The sequence below is a fragment of the Protopterus annectens genome, chromosome 14.part0 (assembly GCF_019279795.1).
Source record: "Protopterus annectens isolate FY-2018-M chromosome 14.part0, PAN1.0, whole genome shotgun sequence".
In the NCBI taxonomy this organism is placed as follows: Eukaryota; Metazoa; Chordata; order Ceratodontiformes; family Protopteridae; genus Protopterus; species Protopterus annectens.
The window spans coordinates 293,529,635-293,553,606 of NC_056748.1; the positions used below are offsets into that span (position 1 = coordinate 293,529,635).

Here is a 23,972-nt window from a genome sequence, read left to right on the forward strand (position 1 = left end):
ACCTAAGCATCTAACCACACATAAACACAATATAAACACATTTCTGCAGGGGATCAAGCCCCCCTGCACTTCCCACACCCCTGCTACTTAAATATACTAACACTGAGATCACACTACAGTGGGGGAAAGGGTATATTGCCTTACCCCAACTGTACTGTGCTTCGGTAAAGTGTACTTCGCGAAAGTGCATTTTCTCTTAAATGCATTTTGCTGAAATGGAATCGTACTTCTGTTCTTCGATAAAGTGTAATTCCAAAGAACAGAAGCAGACCCATGTGTGTATGTATATGTTTGCTTGTTATTTTCCTAAAATCTCTGTTCTAGAGCCCTATTGGGCATTATTGTACTCTGAAAAAGGAAGATAAGTTTTATATTTGTATTATTAGTGTATATGTATGCTAGAAGCTCTAACTTCCTGTGTCAGTGGTATTAGGTGTGAATCTCTCCATCTTCATTTGCTTACTGTATGACCTTGAACAAGTCACTTCACCAAACAGTGTTTTGGATGAACTGGGAATTTAGCCTAAGTTCCTCAATGTCTCCTGGACCATATGCCTGGGTAACTACCTATGAACCTTGACCTGGCCAAGCACTTTGGTACCACTCATCATGGAGACATTATAGACAAACTAATCAATGTAAATGTAAACCCTTGTGTAACCCCCTGATTAGCAATCAGTTTCATAAACCTAGTCCAGAAGATCTGAACTGGGACACAATCTTCTATAAAATGCCTGCTTCTAAAGACATCCCCAGTCCTTAAGATTAGAAATGCTCTAATTTGGTATTTACTTTTCTTACGTCAAAACTGGCATCAAGGGTTTTAGGCTGGCCAAGCTGCAAGTGACAGAAAGCTTCAGACCATCACTAACTTTGACAGATACAAAGACTCTGCAGGAGGAATTAACATGTACAGAAGGCAACATGATCATTTGTTTAAGCTAAATAATAAAAAAGTATAGTGCCATGTCTTTTGGCAAACAGGATGAAACATGCACCTACCACATTAAGAGCATCTCCATCAAAATGACAAAGTCATCAGCAAACTAGGGATTTTTTGTAGACAATGAACTTTCCTTCAACCACCATATATCCACCATTATTAGAAAACCCTTTAACGTAGCCCAGCAGATCACAAAGGTGCCTCTTCTAGGTCCAAAGATGTCATCATACCTTTCTTTTCCATCAGTATTGGGCACCTAAGCAAACAATAATTTTTGATGGGGTGAATTTTACACAGAAAGAATGGACTGCACAGAATGTTGTAAGGCTTGTTACTGCAGGGGAGGCCTCCCCATCAATGGAAGGCCTGTTATTTCCCTATAACACCCACACCAAAGGACATTTTGTATTTTTTTAAATTATTGTATATGCTGTAATTTTGGTGTAAAATAGTTCCTCCCCCTAATGTTGCAGAGTTGGTGTACAGTATGTAATTGCTGTAGGAGGGAGTATTTTACATCCAGAAAATAAGTTATTTAATTACTTAATAATACTTACACACCCACATGCCCCCCTACACACACACACACACACACACACACACACACACACACACACACACACACACCTGACATATATACACACAGAAGCAGAAAGCTTTAGTGGCAAAGAGAGATGGTCTTTCACACATATAAAGTAACTCAGATGCAGTCTCTCTGTGACACACACACACACACACACACACACACACACACACACACACACACACACACACACATAATGTGCCCAGCAATTACAGCCACATTATTAACTACATACACCACAGAAGTTCTAAAGAGTTGCAACAGAAATATATTTTATAGGTTCACTGATGCCAGACATATACACTGCAAAACTTTCCATCTTCTACCTCCCCATGCAGAGACAGATACAGAAGCTGTACAGCGAAAATGTCTGATTGTGATCAAATAGATGGACAATCAAACATTGTTTTAAGGAATATGACATTCTTGATAACAATTCCTTATCATTTCACCATCGTGTTTCCACAATAGTTTGGCAAGCCTTTTATTTGACCCATTTAATTTTCAAAGGCATCTCCATTAAATCCAAACAAATCTTAATTCTCCTTTACTCATATCTTATCAACCCCATTATTGAATATAATACACAAGTTGTCATGTATTTGTCTAAACATGTTACACACCTTGAGAGACCTCAGAGATTCATAGATTTATAATTAAAAAAAAAGATTGGTAGCCTCAAATAGTTTAGTTATCAGGAGAGACTGTCACCCCTTTCTTCATACTCAGTTTCTGTGAAGATCTATTTTTAGCCTTTTGAGCCATGAAAGATCCAATCCTATTTGACCTCCTATTACTTTGCAGAACCAGTGGTACCTCAAATAGTCAGTTAAAGGAACTAAACCTTCAACAGTCGATAAATAAGACACGCTGGAGTGATAGATTCATATCCTAATGTATCGCTCACCTCTGGGAGAAACATCTACTCTATTTCAGGCAGAGCATTACCCTTGCCATTTTCAAGGTAAACCTAGATAATTGGATGGGCAGCCTCAAATTCTCTCCCAGGTCTAACTAGTTTTCTCTTCATGAAGCTAGAGGAAACATTTAAATAGGGTTTTTTGACTAGGCTTGAAATGGTCTGCAAACTGATTGCCTAGTACATACCTATAATCATACTAAAGAGTTTTCTCTTCATATTAAACAAAGTAGCTCAATAGCTGTCTTCAATTACATCCTAGGTGAATGAATGGGTAACTGTAAATTCACCCCAGGACTGGCCCCATAATCTGTTATGGAAAGGAATAGCAAACAGCAGAAACTGTAGTGGCTAAGGTACAACTTATCTACCTGATTAACTGTCTAGTAATAACCTTTGAACCTATGAACAGACATGAAAACACACACACACTCAAACACAGACACACACAGGGATTTACACACACGTGCACAAATACCTATACATGCACACAAACACACGATGAAATTTTAAAATGTCTGGGAGAAAGGGTGCATACTCATTTTACATATCGGATACTAGATAATAACATTATTAGTTATGTTCACCAGCATGGTTTTCATTTGCGCATGTTACAAATATGACTTTTGAATGCTTTTACCCCTTTTGAGACACTGATACTCTATACTTCAAGATTTCAATAGACAGAAGTTTTTGGTCTTCATAACTGTCAAAGTAGAAAACAAAAAACAACATGGGAGAAATATCTTTTGCTGTAATTGTTATGTAGCTTATAATTAAAAGGTAGTCCTTAGAGAAAATGATTCTGTCTATTGACTCCTGGTAACTGTGCCATTTCCTGGTATAAATATATGTTTTGTTTTTTTTATTGCAAATCATTGTAACAGATGTGTAGGAATGGGAAGTACACAAAAGGAATGAAAAGACACATGGGGGGATGAAAATATTTGAGAGAGAACTAAAACAGATGTCTGTGAGTTATGGAGCACTGAACTTCTAATAGCCTAATGTGCTGCTAAAAAACATAGCTGAGATTGTATATTCCTAGTGACTATAGTTAGGTGACAAATTCTGTCCTCATAGAGAATGCATACTTCTAATGACTTGTAAAACTACTATAAACAGTAACAGGTATTGCATGTTTCTTCTGTCTGCAGCTAAGTGACAAACTATGTTCCCATATTATCACAGCTACATCAGTTTTAGTAGGTGATTTTAATGAAGCTAGTAAAATGCAGGGATGCTTGCTAATTTTCCTAGACTGACATTTATGGCTGTACTAACTGTGGAACACATATATTTGCTGTTATGCTTCATTAGGGAGCTCTGTTTTCTAATCTATGAATGCTTTGAACAACAATTATTCATTGATTTTCTGCCCCATTGTCAAATTTTACTTGAAAATTTAGATTCTAGTTAGTTTCAGTTTCTTCCTGATTATGTTTTACAGTGCATATGTAGCTGGAGTTTTGGATTAGTAAAAATACAGTGGTGTGAGGAAAAACTGCGGTGGTGGTGCTGCGGTAGCGTTGTCTCCTCACAGTAATACATTGTCCTGTTCGATTCTCAGCTAAAGCGTCTTCTGTGTGGAGACATGCGTGAATGGGCATACCTTCATTGAAGGTTGTGCTTCAGGGCTTGCAACTCGGCATGTAAAAATCTACTGCCAATCATTAGCAGACCGGAGTTCCCCTGTGGCGACCCCTAACCGGGAAAAGCCGAAAGACACAACAACAACAGTGTTGTGAGGAAAAGCATTCCAAATAACATACACATTTCATACTGTGAATACCAGATGTCATTTTTTATTCAGGTTCTTCTTGTACGTTAGTATTTTATTATTTTATAAGTGCATAAATCCCATTTTCTATATATATTTTGTAACAGGTAATTCTTTGAAAACCAGCAAACTGTCATTTGACACAGTTCAAAATGCAGTTAGCCTTCACCTGAATCGGTTTTTCAAAAGATGCAATCGCACAGTACGCCTCTACTGTTTCTTCTGTGAATAAACAAACATAAAAAGCTGCTGATGACTGAAGATCCATCATCTGTTGATACATCTTAAGGTATAAGACTAGCAACTGACAAGATGATCTTGTCTTACCCTTGCCTTAGCCTAGGTATCCTTTAATCCCCATGTAACCCTAGTCTGTATTACTCTCTGACACCCTTTGCATTGTGATATAATTCCTCATGTATGCCTTAACTCTTTTCACTTCAGCTGTTTTCCATTCCTCATATTTTTAAATCATTGCCTCCAAACAATAGGGTACATTCTTAACACATCTTTCATTTATTTCCTTTCTTTTGGTATGCACATACCCAGTTGGTTAAATCTTTGTTCATATTCTATCCTCATTTCTTTTTGGCGTTTTGGGTGCTCCACATTACCTTATTAGCCTATGTCTGTACAATCCTCTCGCTCAGACAATGCACCCCAGAAGCAAGTCTGACAATAAAATTTCCAGTGGAAAGATGACCTCATGTTTCTTGAACCCAAACCCTATATTTTGCAATGCTAACTTCCTTTTAGTAGCCATTAGGACCGAGAAATTTTGTATTGATTGAGTCAGCTACATGCAGTTTAAGGGTGATTACTACCCTCTGACGTTAATCTACTTTATATCGCAATATGACAATTTTCATTTTTAATGTACATTCTACATCAAATTTCCACTCCTTTAAAATTAGTCCATCTGACAGTTCCAAGAACTGTCACCTAAACCTGTTGAAATGGAAGTTTAAATCATCCTTTTGGAATCTATAAACTTGAAACAAATGCCTCAGTTTTTAACCACTTTTACAATAACTGACTCTTAGATACATATTTTTATTAGTGAAAATAGCTACTGTTCACATAGTAAATCTAGTCACATTTAGACCCACCATCTCTTTTCCTTTCCACCTTTTATGTTTCTTCTCTACTCATTTTTTAACAATTAGACATGACAGCTATAATATTCTGCTCATACCTAGCAATAGTCTGTCCATCAGCTCTCAGTAAGTCATGTAAATGTGTTTTCATGTGTGTTGCTTCAAATAATTCATAATAAGACTGCTCCAAATAAGGGTTCCTATTGAACTGTCAGCAGCTTAGGTTGTCAAATGCTTAATCATTGACACCTAAGAGTCGAATGCTTGCAGTAGCGAATGGCCACATTATTGAATTCTTTCCTTGGGAAATAATTTGAGTAGCCGTTATCGGGGATTTTTCCCTTTCCCCAATGTAGAGTGATCTCAGAGTTGGTATATTTAGTTAGGGGTGTGTGGGGGAAATGCCCCACTATGTTTGGGCGTGTTTTTGTTTACGGACGCCCATCCAAATTCTTTCAGGAGGAAAAAATTTGATGATGTGGCTGCTCGTTATTGTTAGCTTTCGATGCTTAGGTGTCGATGTTTTAGGATTTGACAACCTAAGCTGTCGATGTTATGATATAGATGCACAAATAACATATGGTTGCATTGTAAAACAAAGTATCCTATCATTGAGTAAAATTTAGATTCCATTTACATGTCCTAGTATGACATGCTTTCTGCATATATTCTTACTTTTCTCAAAATAAGAACATTTATTCATGACTAACACACTTGTTATGTGGTTGCAGTGGGGAACAAACTGATATTTGTTTTCATTTCTTACTGAACAGTACCAGCATTATTTTTGTATCTGTTTTTTTGCAGATATTTGAAGCAAATGAAGAAAAGGAAATTCCTGTTCTGAATGAATTCCTTGAACCAGTTGTTGCCCGTTATATTCGCATTAATCCTCGGTCTTGGTACGAAAATGGAAGTATTTGTATGAGGGTGGAAATTTTGGGTTGCCCTCTGCCAGGTAGCTCTTTCATAAAACAGCAGTATCATTAAGTCTGATCTATTCTTGTGCATTCAGTTATGTTGTATATGGTTACAACAGAAGAAGCTTCATTTAATTATTTTATGAAAAGAACAAAGAAAAATGTACACAGTGAAGACTTATTATCTTAGATTATTTTGATCTAAAACAGAGTTGCCTTCCTGAACATTATAGCTTAGACTACAGCAAATGAATCTTACTGAAATAGAATAATTTAATTACCATGGGGCATATCAGCAAAGTTACCAGTGTAACTGGAAAAGCAAGGTATTTTAAAAAGCTTGGAGTTCATGAGCTGATTTACTATAAATAAAACAGGAAAAAAAAAACTGCCCAAAGGAAACTTTATATTCCTGTAGATCACAATGTTCATATGTCATTACTCTAAAAATCTGAAGTTTGTTATTTGTAAAAGTCTAAAAAGTCTAGAATGTGCTGTAGAGCTTTGCATCACATCATTTCAGTTCTATAAATACAATGCAGTTTCAGATGTATATAAATTGTTTATTTCAGATTTTTTTTTTGGAAAGCTGGCATAAGTTTGAAGTCACTCACTCATCCAAACTAAGAACTAATTATAAAGGAAATAGGACCATAAGGCACCAATGACTGTCTGGTTTAAAATGACAAATGTGCTGACAGGAATCAGTGCATTCTTTATTTATCTGGTGTCAGCTAGTTTATTGCTTGCCACAATCATAATTTCATATTTACTTACCTGGCTGTTATTCAGTGTGGGTTTTAAGAAGCCTATCCTGATTTTTCCATGATAGTTTTTAGTCATTATATGTTGCATACAAATAACCCAGAGATGGGGTGAACAAGGATAATTTGGGGCATTCACATGCTTTCCCTATCCATAAGGGACAGGGGTGCTAAGTCAGGGGTGAATTTATGTTTACCAATCCATTTACCAAAATTATGATTGAATAGAGTAAGAGACATACTTGTGGAATGGAAGGCGATTCCATACAAATGGGATTCTCTGTGATACAAACCCATTCCTCTAACATGTTCTATTTATTTTACAAAATATTTGAGATCAGTTGGGTGGGTGTTTATGATACCCATTGGACTTGAAAACGTTTAATAAGACTGGCATGATGGGGTCTATTGAAGCTCTATATGCAAGGCTGAGGTCAGCTCCCAGTAGCCTGTATGATACTGAGAAGAGTGACAAAACTCTAGCCAAGTCTGCATAGCTTTTACCATTTAGATCCTGGATTTTTTTACTGAGACAGCATTGTGTTCATTCCAGTTGTGACAAGTATTTGGGCAGTTACATACCAAAATGTGTACCATTCTCACTGATCAGCCTACTGAGAGCTCAGTCAAGTGGCACCATCCCCAGATTTAGACATACTACCTTTGGATATCAGCTGTGTAATAAAAAAGGACTTCCTTACAACAGTGTATACATTGTGATTAAAATACAGGTCATAGTCAACATTGTTTCCCAGATCCCTAACTCTAGGATAAATTTCTAGGGGTAAGTTGTCAATGTGATAGGTAAAAGAAGATTCATGCTTGTCAAAGGATATTGTTAGACACTTACATGTTCATAGGTATGTACTAGGCTATCGGCCCAAGGGCCTACGTAAGCCTAGTCAGCAAGGTACCATAGCTTACGCCACCAAAGAAAGTTATTTTCCCCTGCCACTGTCCAGCAGAGACACAGAAGTGATCCCTGGGTTGTATTTCTTCTTTCCCATCCATTCATCAAGATTTTTCTTGAAGAGTGCTAATGAAGAACTTTGCTTGACATAGATGGGTAGCTTGTTCCAGAGTATAGGAAGTCTCTGGGACAGGAATCTATCCCTCCAGCGTGTCCTGTTTATTGTGGTGACAAGGTTTAGGTCCCTAGAGCATGTAGCTCGGAGGGATTGGGATTTCTTTAGGCATAGCATGTCCAACAGCTCTGGGTTTGACATAGCTTTATATGTTAGGCAGAGATCACCTTGGAGTAGGCGATATGCTACGGAGTAAAGCTGGAGTTTTTTGAGGCGGTCAGTGTAGGGCATTTGTTTGAGGCCAGTAATCCTCTTTGTGAGGTACTTCTGTGGCCTTTCCAGCTGTTGCAGATGTCTTGTGAGGTACATTCCAAAAGGGGCATTGTACTCTATAATGGGTCTAATGAGTGACAAGTAGAGGGGAACAATGACCTCTTTTTTCCTGGATGAGAACCCTTTTATGATGAGGTGTGCCACGTAGAAGGACTTCCTGACTACTGTGGCGATGTGACTATCAAAGGAGAGACTACTGTCCACCTGGGTCCCAAGGTCTCTTATCACACATTCGGTGTTAAGCTGCCTATGTGGTAGTTCATGGGTACAGAGTTTTTACCAAAGGGGATGAAACTTGACTTTTAGTTGATACCAGCTGTTTCTTTTGTTGAGGCACACTTGAAGGATCGTGGTATCCTTTGGGGGAATTTATAACAGTGCCACGTTTGCAGCCTTATACAAGCATGGGCAGTCATAAAGCCTTAAAATGATCTTCGACATCCAACAATTAAAATTCCAAAAGTACTGGCCCAAGGAATGAACAATGAAGTAAAACACTAGTGATTGGTCTTTTGGAGTCCAACCTTAAGTTTCTGGATTCTGTTGTTGAGCCAGTTTGCAACACACTGCTTCAAATAGGGATTGACAAATAGCCAGTAGAGTTTATCTATGATGTCTGAGTGCATGATGGTGTTGAGCATCATTGCAAGGTCTAAATATGTGGGATGCACTGTTTTTAACTCGTTCATTGCTTCAGTAACTTTTTTGAAGATGTCAACCAGGTTAAATAGACAGGACCTGCCCTTCACGAATCTGAACTGGGCTGGGTAGAGAGTAAGTTACTCATATCTTTATATATTAATTCATTAATGATACATAATGTCTGGTCAGGCTTATGTGTCTATAATCACTTCAACTTTTAAAGCCCTTCCTTTGTAAAAGTGAATAACTTCAGTTTTAAATATATATGAAAGTGTATCACTAATCTTGTCATTCTGCATACCGCTATAAAAGTGTTTCTGTTACACTGTGAATTTTAACATTTTCTGTACTTTTTTTGTTTTTTTTCCTACGAAACAAGTGAAACAGTGCAGCAAACAGTTTGACTAATAACCATAAACCATGCTTTCCAATGCCAATAAAGGATTCCCAATATAGTAAATAAATTCTTTATTCCAATCCACAACACAGACTGATTAAGCGCTTTCATTTTCTGAAGTTGTTTCTGGCTTGTGGAAATGAAAGCACTTAATCAATCTGTTTCGTGGATTGGAAGAAAGAATTTATTATATTGTGAATCGTTTATTGGCACTGGAAAGCAACTGAAGTATTTTGTACCCCCCCAATGGACAGTATCTCAAACATTCTATAATCAGTGGTAACACAGCAGGTTGTTCTCTTTTCACTAACACTATAGGTAAATCTCTGGTCTCTCTCTTACCTGACATAACTCTTTGGCTTACTGCCTCAATTCATTCAAAAATTAAAAACAAAACCTAAATCATTGGCATTGGCTTCAGTGTTGCAGTAGGCCCTCTTTTCTTTTCTATACTATACTCTCTCTTCCCTCTCCTCTATTAGTATCTGTCTTATTCTTATCTACTCCTTTTACATAAAAATGTAACATTGATACTCATTGTGCTGAAATGCAATAAGACAAAAGACAATTAATTCTCAAAATGGATACTTAAAAGACTTTAGAAAATGTCTGGCCTTTGTTCGGGTAATTCCATGGACTTGGATGATGTGAAATCACCTGACTTTTCTTTCCTTGTAATGCTGCTTTTGCACACCTATAGATGGGGTAATGACTAACTTGTAGACTACAAGAAAGTCCAGAGCAGTTATAAGATGTTCAGTTACTATTGCATCTTGTTTTTACAATATGGATCTGCTTTGAGATACTGACGCTTAGCATCATATGCCGAGATTACCACAGACATCGTTATGTTTTCTGGTAGACCATCATGGAACAGTAAATAAATTGCAGTTACAGAAAATATGTTTTCATGGTATGGGGCCTATGGAGAGTTCTGCCCTTGTACACTGTCACCAAATATAGACTCTCCAAGGTCACAACAATTCAGAGAAAATTGGTAGCTCTATTTCTTCCTTCTCAGAGGTGGTGCACCTTTGCAGCTAGTGTATACAGCTATTAAGGGTGTCAGCAGAACCCCCACATCATGGAGATTGAAACTCGGTCTCATTGCAAATATAAAATAAATAAGCAAATAATTGTGTTCATACAGTGATGTACAGCAGCAATGGACTAGTCTATTAGAGTGGAAGGACTGTGTGGATGACAAGGTATGCACTGGAGATGACAAAAAAGACTCTTAAAAATAAATGTCAACAGTAAATATGATAGATTCCATGAAAATATTCCATGACACTCAAAATCATGGCTTTAATCAAGGGTGTTTGTTTTGGTAAAATAGCAGTCCAGACAGTGAGAAATCAGTTGGTGAAGAGCATCTAAATGTATAAGGTCTATGACACAATACAACATGGATTATGTGAGGAAAAATGGGAGACGTCAGAACAGATAGACCTGGAGTAGTAAAATAAGAACTGGTTAACTGATATCAGAAAATAGTAACTGGAAGTAAGAGGAGTGAAGTTTTATAGTAGATAGTACTTGTCAATGGGCAGTGCATGAACCCATATGCAATCTGGTAGGATGCACGCATTGTGACAGAAGAAGAAATGACTTCAAAGCAGAAGCCAAGTGGCTCCAATTGCAGCAAATGTCAAATAAAAAAAAGATTATAGTGGTTCAAGAACATGTGCAGGAGAGCAGAATATGATGAGGTGACCAAGATATAGGAGGCACATGAAGAAATTGAGAGGAAAAGAGGATCTCCAGCAAAGAGACTGACAACTGCATGAGAAATGACCTGGGTCAGTGAAGTATAACTGTCAAAGAATGTAAGAGAATGGCACTGAATTGAGAGAGATGGTGACAGTCGACATGTTGCTTCAACCCCAGGTAGAAAATAGGACAAAGGGGATATATGATGTCCTAGTAAATGAGGAAAAGAACTGATAGCAGCTGGTGATCAGCTATGGGATGTGGAAAAATGAGACAGACTGACTTGTGCTGTAATGGGAATTTTTTTCTGTTGTGTTTGTGTGTGTGCATGTCCATGAGCCAGGATACTCATAATGAGGCAATTACTACAGACTATACCAGATGTAACAAAAGGGATGTTCTCTGTAGTCTAGTCAATAACCACTTCAAGGACAGTGACACTGCTAAAACAACTGACTTGGATGGAAGACCTTGAGACATATTTTACATCTTTAAGCAGTATGTCCAGAAAGAGGGATTGGATCAAGGTGTTTGAGCAACAGCCATATCACGTAAGCTATTTGGAAAATCAGAAAGATCCTTCATCGACATGCAAATGGATGAGTAGCAGGACTATGCCAAAGTGAAAATAGTTTTGTCAGAACAAGTATCACATTTCACAAACTCAAATGTTTCATAGCTGGATACAGTCTCATAACAAAGGAATGTGATTATTCAATTTAGAGTATATTAATTTATATTAAATATTGAGGTCAACCTAATAAGAAAAATCTACAAGTGATAGCAACTGATAAATATAAAAGGTCTTTACCTACTGCTTTTAAAATGGGCACACCACATAATTCTAAAGGCTGAAAAGTCTTCTGTGTTAATAGAAAGACTGCTATAATATGAAACCATGTATAAATGGAGAAAGGAGGTAAATCCACTCATATCTCCAACTACCGTCCAATTGCTTTACTCTCCCCTTTAGCTAAAATCATGGAAAAATGTATCCACCATCAACTACTTCATCACCTTCTCCACAATAACTTGCTTGCTAATTGCCAACACGGTTTTAGGCCCTTTCATAGCACTACATCTGCCCTGCTAACTTTTACTGACTGTATTAACAAGAATCGAAACAACAACTCTCTCTCATCTGCTCTATTTATCGATCTATCAAAAGCCTTCGACATGGTTAATCATAACCTACTTATCAATGCACTAAAAGCCCAATATCTTGACCAACAAGCAATCCTTTGGTTTAAATCCTATCTTGAAAACAGAAAACAAGCAGTACTCTGGGACAATAAACTATCCCCACCCTCCCAGTGGACACTGGAGTACCCCAAGGCTCTATCCTAGGACCTCTTCTTTTTTCCATTTTCATTAATGATCTCCACACTGCTTTTCCTCAAACCTCCTGTATACAATATGCTGATGACTCTACGCTTATCTGTACTGCCAAGTCTTCCTCCTCCCTCCAGACCCTTACCCAAACTGTATTTAACAAAGTAGAAAAATTGTTTACCCAATGCTGCCTCCTCCTGAACCCCAAAAAAACAAAACTTTTACTTTTTACTCCCACCCAAAAATCCCCACAGATCCACTTTACCATTACCTCTGACAATGGTGCTTGTATTTCCCCTGACTCTACTGCTCGTCTGCTCGGCATAACTATTGACCATAACCTCAGCGTCGATGTCCATGTTAACAATACTATAAAAACCATCAATAAAAAACTAGGCTCCCTGTATAGAATAAAACCCTTCCTTACCCCACTAGCTAGGAAATCTATTGCCCAGACTCAGCTTAGTTCTACCCTGTTCTATGCATCTGCCATTTATACCAATCTATCTAAGCTTAACCTTTCCAAACTGGAAACTAGCTGCAATAATATTACTAGATTTGCCACTGGCTCCCCTTATAGAACCCACCACTGTCTCAACCTTCAACAACTCAGTTGGTTAGAACTACAAAACCAACTACAATACAATCAACTACTGATTGCACAAAAAATTCTGCACCACCCCATCAACACCCCTATCCTATCTAATCTGATCTCCCCATACAAAAATCTTACAACACTACACTCAGATAATAAGTTACAGATTGCCAACAATATATCTAATAACAAAGCAGGAGATTCACTCTTTTCCAATGTTGTTGGTAGAATCTGGAATAAGCTTCCAAATACACTCACTTCTCTCTCATCTACACAACTCTTTAAGAAACACCTCAAACATTACCTAAAAAGACAATGGCTTTGTCCCTGCTCAAAGCCTGATTGAAAAATACTCTTCACTTTTTCTCCCCCCCCCATCTCATGCTTTATAACAAATACCCCACCTTGAGAGTCATTGACTATCAACTACTAACCCCTTCTTACCTGCATTTTGTCCTTCCTAGTCTCTATTTTTCTTTTTCTTACTTATTGGTTTTTATTTTTTCTCTCAAATGAATGTTGATGCTTAATTACTATGTTTAACTGTTGCCTGATTGTATTTGTATCCCCTCTATTGAATTAAGACATGTTTATCTCCAAAATCTACTCTAATGTCTCTGTACAGTATTCACAAAATTTACTTTCTTTACATATTATGCTCTATAATTTAAGCTAGTCATTTTTTCTAAGTTTTTAATGCCTTAATGTATTTGTGCATGGAGCTTTTCTCCCCGGGCCTCTGCTGAAAATGGATATGTATCCAGCTAGACTAGCCCGGTAAACAAATATAAAATAAAATAAATAAATAAAATAAATAAATCTGAACACTGCAGACTTGTAGTAAAACATGTGCTAAATGTTGTTAACAAATAAAATGCAAGACCTGCAGACATACTCTCCTTCTGATGGACAGATGTTGACAGCAATTAAAATAATTCCCAACTAATATACCTACCATAAAACCCTTAGCTGCCTCAATACACATGTACACACACCATATAGATGGCTATGGTATTTGGGGACAAAAATGGGTTGTATTACATAGCTAGGCTTATAAAGACCTTGGTTGCCAATAGCCTAGTATGAATCTATGAACCAATAAAGCTCTAAATGTGGAAAAGGGGTTTGCATAGCTAAATTTTGTACTAGTGATGTCAACAATGTAAGAAGAGTGAAAATTGAAATTATGACAAAGTAATTAAAACTATAAATTATCTTTTAGAATGTCTGAAACTGCATTTTTTTATTCTGCAATTACCAGGTAGACTTAGAGCTATGTCTTAACTGATGTCAAGGAACTATAAGGATTATTAGAATAAGGCAGTATGGTAATACCTACAAAAAAGCAGAACATATGTAAGAAAAAATTGTAGTAACAAAGCAATAAAAGTGGTATGCATTCATGGCAACAAGTAATAATATTATATTATACAAGTGCAAACTCTGTTTGGGAAAGGTAGTTCAGCTAGTTGCTGCAGTTGCACTGTTTAACACATGGCATAATAATAGGGAAATATATTTCTCATTTTAAACAACTGTGAAAGGAATGTAAACTGAGTGCTTTGCTAAACTACACTACTGGTGTGTGTGTGTGTGTGTGTGTGTGTGTGTGTGTGTGTGTGTGTGTGTGTGTGTGTGTCTCACCTTAACACAGAAAAAGGGGCAAGTCACCAGCACCAGACACACACAAATTAGTGTGAGAATAAAGTAAAAATCAAAGCTCTATAGATAAAAAAAGATATAGAAATACAAAGAGAAGATGATCCCACACATTTGAAAAGTTATGTCACAATTCATTTTCATCAGAACCAGTAGGAGGACAGCCCCTTTCAAACTAAAATGGAATTTGGAAGTGTTGCAAAGCTTGGAGTAAAATTGCCATATCAGGCTTAAAATGTTGTAAAGCAGGCAGTTGAACTAACTAGCAGAAAGGAAAATAAAGGAGATAATCACTGAAAGGAGTTGTTCTTATAAAATAAAATTAGGAAGTATGGACACTTTACTACTTGAAATGAATTCTAAACTTTCAATCAAGCTGTAATAGAAAGCCCCAAGAATTGAAAGTTCTAAGAAACAGATGGATTCTGAGAGGAAGAAATGTAACTGCAGGGCAGATTTCACCATGGTAGTTAAAGAGGGAGAAATAGTACGTGTTTAGCATCCCCACCCCACTTTTGTTGTTATGTCAAAAGCCTTAGATAGGGAAGGCTGTATGCAGTGTATATTTGTAAAAAAGAAAATAGAAAAACTAAAGATTAATGTTTTTTTAAGAGAGAAACTCAAAGAAGAGAAAGGGGTTGAAAGAGTTGTGCATTTGCTGTTAGTATGCCACACAGAGATGACAAAGACAATGAGAATGTGGTATATAACATGAGATAAACTAAACGTGACAAGGGCCCACATGATATTTCTGCTAAACCAAAAATGCAGTAACTCTTAGCATTAGAAAAACAGTTTTGTACATAAAGTTCACAAGGAAAGTGAAAAAGAAAAATGAAGGTAAAAATAGCAACTGACACTGAGAAATACTGACTAATTTGCCTTTTCTAGGAGAAGAATTAGACCCTGAGGTGAAAGTGATTATGTTGGACTGGGAGGAAACACTTTGTACTTCTTCATGAAATGCTGATCTTGAGGAAGTCCCAGAGTTCACTGAACTTCTATTAAGCTTAGTAAATGTAAACAGGGCACAGTGGGAAAATGACATTTGAGCAGAATAAGGGATGATATATCTAACTATATGGGAAGATGCTAAGCAGAATGCTCCTACTTCCTAGCCATACTTTGAGTTACAGAATGAATTTGTATACTGAGAAATTATAGAGAAAGAGAAAATAATATGCTAACTATTGGTGACCAAGTCTTTTGGTAACCTAGTGATAGGATTAGTACATATGCTACAAGGGCATCTAGGAAATGACATGAGTAAAACATGTATACTAGCAAGGATGTGCTGTCCTAGGATAAAGTTGATAATTTTTGTTCCAGATTATATACGTGTCAGAAGACATCCCATCATCTAAGACATAATACTTTAACAGCAAGTTATGATTTAATTCCACACCACAGCATTGTACCAATATTGTGGATGCCAGTTTCTCTCTGTGTTTGGTGTATCTGTTTTATTCTAAGATAGATCTTAACATAAAAAATAAGCATTATATCTTCCAAAAATATATCTGGATAATTGTCTCTTACATTAATTGTAATAGCCAAGTAATACAACTGTGATTTCCCATTAAAATCAATGGGAAATTTCATCTAGAATTGAGATCTTATGCTACTTAGTTATATGATGTTTTACCTGTGCTCCACAAACATAGCAGTCAACCCATGTCCTATTAATATACATTTTTTGCACTTATTATCAGCTGGCCTCACCATCTGATTGCACTACTTTATTAGCGATCTACAGTCATTTGACAAGAGACTACTGAGAACTACAGATACTGGTATCTTCTGGGACAAAGTTATCTTCAGGGTATACTTTTTTCTAGCAGGAAGCCAGATAGATCTGTGGGCAGTAGTAACAGCAGAATAGAGTTATTTTAATTATTTAATTTTACTGCAGTCAACATGGAGTCAAGGTTTGATCTAGCAACAACTTGAAATGCATTACAGGGGGTATGTTTATATAGTTTTGGCAACAAAATACTACAAACAATTGCTAGAATGGCTATTTGTATGTGAGGAAGAATGCTGAAGAATCTAAAGGATGGTTAGACTTACATTGGTTCAAAAAACATTGCTGTGGCTTGGTGGTGGTGTGGTAGGTATGCATCATAGAATACAAAAGCTGTAATATAGTTTAATTACTGTTATCATTTGTTCTTTCTTTTTTTTCTGGGAATAAGTCAATATTTTTTGCCATTTGGAACAGCATGCATTGCCCAAAGCACAATACACTTGCATTCATTTTCTTTTTATTTAATTTTATGGAAACTGACACAGAGTGGTGTGCCCTGAGCCATAAGTGCAGATACATTACTGTGACTGTACTTTGCCACTTTGGGTGACCACATTTCACAGGAGGTAATACATTAGAATGTTGTGATGAAAAATAAACACAGAAAAATGATCAAACAACAGAGTTGAACAATGACAATGGGGCTACCTTTTAAGGAGGTTGGGATGCAGGTTGTGTTTGAAAATTCAGGCCAGTTATATGGTTCTAGTCGGCCTAATGGCAGTGCATACTTATAAGAGCAATAGTTTGAAATTCATTACGTAGGTCACAATGCCTTTCTCATTTTCTTTCACAATCACACACTAGAAAAAATGCACAGAGAGTGCTATCTTAATTTGGTTTAGTAGGCAGTGCTTGAAAGCAAAAGGCAGTTAACATGATTCATCCAAAATGTTCCTGGATATGACTAATTTGGCTGGAGAGAACACACACATATGTATCTATGAGCAGCAGTTTAAGTAAATTACTGTCCTCACTGTTTCTTTCACATTCCTTATAAATCAGGAGTTAGTGGTACATACATATGATGGAAGTTCTTTCCTGGCAAGGGTGAAAAGGTATGCTGCACATGAAATTTAATGTCTGCATTACAATTATTGTTGAATAAAACAGAAATGTCTTGACTTGGGGCAGTGTGTCTCTAACAGTAGCAAGTTGAGATATGTTACTATGATCATTATATTTCCATTTTTTTTTCTCAGTGAGACATTAGACATATACAGAATAGGGTATCATATGTTGGGGTAGGTGATATCTTAAAAAGGCTAGTTATAGGATGACTTCTGAATGTGCATTGATATGGTTTGTTGGAAGGATACTGTCTGTCAAAATGCAATGTGACTATTATATGTATTTGATACCATGACTATGGTGAAATACCCTCTTCGAGGTGAAATATTCCAATGACACCAAGAAAGCACCTGAAATTGTTAACATAAAATGCTTTAGGTGAATTAGCATATTATTGCTTATATTTCATCAATCAAAGCAACATTTTGTTACCTAATGCAGAATGAAGACTACATCCTGTGTGACATTTTCTCATATTAATGGGATCCCCTTTCATTCTTTAAACGTATATAATTGTGATATTGAGGCCATTATTTATGGCCTGCAGTGTCCATGTGGTTTAACCTACTTTGGGGAGAGTAAAAGAAAGTTTAAAACTAGATTACAAGAACATATTAGAAATATCAAAAAGGAAAAGATTGAAAGCCCTATTGCACAACATTTTGCACAATACCATAGTTCAGACCCTAATGGTTTAAAAGCAACAATTCTGGAAAGAGAGTAAGTTAATTTTTATTCAGAAAAAAAATTATTGTATATTGTATATTCTCAAGTTTGGTACTTTATTTCCCTCAGGTCTTAACACAGATTATAATTGGAGGTTACTGATTTGACTATGTGTGCATTTTTATTGGTTAATTGTTTTATTGCTTTACTGGTGGGTGTATTTAAAATGAGTTTGCAAATACAATTTTTAGTACTCCTTGAAGGCTGTGTTCTTAGCTGAGTCGCTAGAGATAATAAAGTCTTTTTATTTTATTTTTTGAGTGGTTCCTGCCTGTTGTTTTTTGGATATTACTTCTTGCTGCTGTGGTTTTGGGGTATTTACAAAGGCATTCTGTGCCATATAAATCAGAAATATTTCTGTTCTTGTGTGTTTGTATCAATGGATATTAGAATTCATTGAATAGTTTTATTGCAAACTTCACTTCTTATGTACTGACAGTAAATTCAGCATTTCAGAGGAGTTATGTTGTCATACTCAAGCACTATATACTTTGTTTCTACCTATGCATGTGTGTGTTGGGGAGATTTGACTTCTGCATAAAAAGACAGGTAAAATAATGTCTGCATTATATGTGTACTAAGTTCTTATTATGTCACAATAAAAAATATATATTTCAGCAGTAAAATATGTTTCACTTGTAAAATGTCAAGACTACAATGCTATGTTTTCACCTGAGGTAGCCAACTCAAATTCAAGATTGACCTGCCCAGAAATTCCTCGGGGGAGGAAGGTTGCATTTTGTAGCATGGTTATGCAAACAGCCTAATTATTTACTAAACTATGAGACTTACTTTCAGTTAAGTTGCCCTCATTCCTCATTAAAGTACTTAAAATTACAATACGTTATATGTGAGACATGAAAGTGCTCCTTATGTCATATGCGAGACCTTGAGTGAATTGACAACGAACTTTGTGTAAAAACATATAAATACCACATGTCATGTCAACTGGAATTAAATATGATAAAGCCCAATTAAGGGCAAAAGTGCTCAACTGTTTTAAGTACCATATTTTAAACAAGTTATACGTACTTGATTACTCTGAATTCTCAACTGACCTAATGCACATTCTGTGAGTTTGTTTCCTGATTGCAAGAATTCTTATGCAGCAAATCTGTTCCTCATGAAGTGACAGTTTTCCCAGTTGATTAATATTTTTCTTTCTTTGCAGGTGGAAGATATTTTACCCCCTGCTGAAAAACTCCTGTTTTTATGTTGTATGTGTGTGTTGGGGGGGCTTAAGATACATTTTATTTCAAGCCATAAAAATCTGTATGCATCAGTCTTACATTATTTATATGTTTTTATGAAATGAGAGCCAAAAGTAATATCCTTTTCCTGAGGAAAAAAATTGTCATTTTATTTATAACAATATGCCTATTTTACATGCTCTGAGAGGCATGCCATATTTGTGATTATTTTACCTACTTTCCTAAAAGGAATTAAGATGTACAAAATAATATGAAAGTGGGATAATCAAGGGTCGTGTATGGAAAATGTCATAAGGATATCTTGAAGCACTACAAAGATATTTTCATTTGAAGTTATGGTTGAATTCAAATTGACAGAATGTTGTCAAGTTTTGTAGTATTGCAAGATAACAGAATGACACTTCTGATATCTGACATTTCAGTATATTTTACACAACAGTATACTCAATATTTTATATTTCAGCCGTATATGCTGCCAGACTTTTGACATTAGACTTTCTGCATTTGGTTTATGGTAATTAGTGATTTAGCAGTGCACTCTCTGAAATACTGTGCATTGAATAAAAGGAAAAACGCATTAGCTAATTTGCTCTTTTCTGTTCTGTTCACTCTGTGCTGTGTTTATTAGCTGTACTTTTTATAATGGTGTTTTATTTGTACATTGGCTGCCTTAACTGCAGTGGTGGCTGGTGACTTCAAATTAAAGGGGGACTGCAGAAGACAGCTGAATGGGTGGGGACAATGGGAAGGCGTGAGGCCAACTAGGAAGGGGTGGAGCTATGCTCAAAACCACAACAAATGGAACTTTAATTAAATACGCTGCCCTGGGTGCCAAACAGTCATTGCGAGAGTCCAATCAAGAAAAAATTAAGTGTAGAAGAAAAAATATTTCAATGCATTGGCTACATGACAGCTTGCTTAATATCTAGATGGAAACAAAAAGGTTGTGAGGCATGAAAAAATAAATTACTTTTTAAATATGTTACTGGAAAGCCAGTCAAAATCAAGTATAAAAAAACAAACAAGCAGCACTCAACTCAAACCACTTCTCCTTTTACTGCAGTTCTAATTATAATTTATATTCAGCTTTATAAAAGTACCAAGTAACATGCTGAATGTAACAAACTCTGTGGTACCCCCACTTGCAAAAATGTTTCTTATCCAAAAAAGACCTGCTGCCTGACAACTACTTACTTGTTTCATGGGGAAGACATGATCAACATAAAAAATGAACAGCAAACAAGGAACACGCTCAAGATAAATTTCTTGAAGGAGTACTACACAGGTTATGGACCACCCATGATAGATTGGCATTCTGTTTAGTTTACGGGTAAAGCATGCAGAGATGACTGCAAGTCTCCAACAAATGTAATGAGCTTCTGAAAATAATGAAATCCTGTCCTTTATTACAAATACTGTCATATGCATTTCAATACCTAAGACTTATACGTTATCCAGTTATGTAAATATCTTCTGAATGGCAACAACAAAAAGGCTTTCAATGCTGGTAATTCTTTAACAGTACGCTTATTAAAGCTTACTTGCATCTTACAATCTCCAACAAGCTTACCTGATGGTCATTAAAACATTGCTACTTAAACACAAAGCAAAAGGGCACTGCAACAGCATGCATTTTCTGAATAATATGAAGCATAAATCAACAGTATAAAAACATAACAGAAAACCAGAACATTCTGCAAAATCAAGGACAGATGAAAAGCCACTGTCGTACTTGTGTCTACCTTGGATGGGGGAATACTCTGCACACTTACACTGCATAACTGCTCCTTGCTTTAGTTGGACACATCCAGAGTCACTACATGGGGGAGTGGGGTGCAACAAGTATGTCACAATTTGAAATGTCTCTGGCTGATGGTGATGGCTCTGACACTCATACCTCTCAACCTCAGAGCAAGAAATCTGGACAAAGCTGTACACAGAAGTGGGACAAAGGCCCAAAAATAAGGACATTTTTTACATATTGCTCTTATAAATTTAGAAAGATAATAGAATAGTAGTAGGTCTTGCATTAGTATGAATTTTCTGAAGGGTATGAAATCTGAAACTCAAAGGTCTCCCAGTGCCATTGTTTTCTAACTTCAGTCTTTAATGATTTGCCACTAATTTGCCAAAAAAACACAATTTTATGAAAAACGAACCAAAAATGTGATGCAAAAATATAAAATTGCCACACAATACAGTTGGGAACCTGTCAAAGAAGAGACACTTTTTCATATTAGTACTGTTAACTTGAGCAGCTGATAAAATAATAAAATCTACATGCATTTCTGAAATAAAAGTAATCCATAACTCTGATCATTACAGTTATGTATAATTGTAAACTCTCCACGTTTTCTTCCAAAATTGCCATTTTGCGGATGGATTATTAGGGGGAGAGCAACATTTTGAGCCAAAATTGGGGGCAGTTGAGAGGTTTGTATATTCCTAATTCTATAAACTGATTTATTTGCATGTACCTCTTAATGCAGGAAATCTGGACTAGGTCAAATATATTGAGGAACATGCAAACAGTACTAATAATTGCTCTTGTATAAACTTAGACAGTTGACAGAATAACAGGTTTTGCTTTAGCATGCACTTTTCTGAGGGTTATGACATCCGAAACTCAATGTCTGTCATTATTTGGTGACTTCATTCCTAAATGATTTGCCAGAAAACGACACATTTTATGAGGAACAAATCAAAAATAAGAAGAAAAAATATATTCATTCTGCAAAAATCTGGAGAGTTAAGAGTTATAGTTCAGCAGGGGCTGTCTAAGTTTGCAACCCTTCCCCCTCACAAAATTATGGCCAAATGGGGCCTTTCCACTGCAGCCATTCCAATGTCCCATTCCTTGATTATTTCGCCCCATTTACCATAAACACTGTAATGTGCATACTGCTTTATTTCTGCGATGATTTGGATTTCATTTGAAATTTTTATTTTGCATTTACAGCACAAACACTAATAGATATCTGCTAAACAAAGCAATGCAGTCTCACAATGAAAATAGACAGCATCAAAACTTCTCTGGCCTTGAAACTCACATTCATTGAAACAGCATTGAAACCCACATTCAAAGAAAATACATTTTGCCAGTGGCAGATAAAGATTAACTTTGGGCTTTCAAATCATAGGCCCCTTGCACACGAAACATACACATGCTCTCTGATACACCTTCCAGATTGTATTAAATTATATTCCTTGTACAATACAGTACAGTTGTTAGAGGGCATTTTAAATTTATTGTTTAGAACATTTTTCCAGTAAACAATGAAACAAAATGCATGCACCAATAATGACAAAACTGCCTAATTCAGAACATTTCCATCATAAAAGTCTACTCAAACTTCTACAGTCCACCAGTATCAGTAAATATGCACAATCTCTGAAGAAGTAAAAGTCATCTAAATAATTCCACATTAAAGAGATCTGTAACTAATGAAGAGGTTGCTGCTAGCAAACAACTTTATATTCCATTGTTTCATCTGCAAATAAAGTGTTTGTTGCCCTTGAGGAATAAATTGCCTATGTTACATTAAAAAAATGATAAGCTAGTAATATTGCAATAGGGAATGGATGGCAAACTGATAACAGGTTCATAGTTACTAGGTATCTTTGCCAAAAAGTACTGCAGCATCCACCCTCTTTACAATACAGTATAGTATCAGCAATGGATCTACCTACTTGTGGGAGTAGAACCCACAGCCATCTACATCAAAAGCAAGTACACTACCTATTGTGCTATTAATAATGCAAGCAGACTCCACATAAGCAGCACTAAACTTTTGTTCCCTTGCAGTTCTCAGCTCCTTGTAAAATCTACTCGACATTCAGCTGTATCTCTGAAATTTGCAGCACAAGAAATCTGGAAAAAGCCAACATTTATTGGGGGGGGACAAAATTCCAAAAAACAGGGAAACATTTAAACATTTCTTGTATAATGTTGGAAATTTGCTAGAATAAAATGCTGTGTTACCACCATACATTTCACTGCCATGTCTTGAACCCAAAAGCCTGTGCAAAACAGTCAAAGCTACATACCACTATGCCAAATCAGCTGTTTTGTGAAAGAGAGGAAGACTGAAACTTAAATGGCTACCATTTAGTGAATTCAGTTTTCACCATAGCTGTCAACCTCTTAGCACAAAATACCTGAACAAAGCCAATAATGTGGGAATACAGCCCCCAAACATATTTATTGAATTCAGTTCTCAACATAGCTCTCAACCTCTTAGCAAAAACACATGGACAACACCAGTAATGGGGGAATACAGCCCCCAAACATATTCGGTGAATTCAGTTTTCACCATAGCTCTCAACCTTAGCACAAAAAACCTGGCTGAAGCCAATAATGGAGGAATACAGTTCCAAAAAATAGGGACAAATTTCAAATATATATCTTATAAACTTAGAAAATTGCTAGAATAAAAGGTTTTGTGTTACTATGTA

General features: G+C 36.3%; 1 protein-coding gene across 1 annotated transcript in view; it reads left to right on the plus strand.

The window, feature by feature from the left end:
• Positions 1-23,972, plus strand: part of CPXM2 (carboxypeptidase X, M14 family member 2) — a 1,728,300-nt gene that overhangs the window by 962,890 nt on the left and 741,438 nt on the right. Inside the window, exon 6 of the mRNA XM_044056018.1 lies at positions 6,130-6,280. Within this exon, the coding sequence (XP_043911953.1) occupies positions 6,130-6,280 (151 nt within the window). The remainder of the gene's footprint in view (positions 1-6,129; positions 6,281-23,972) is intronic.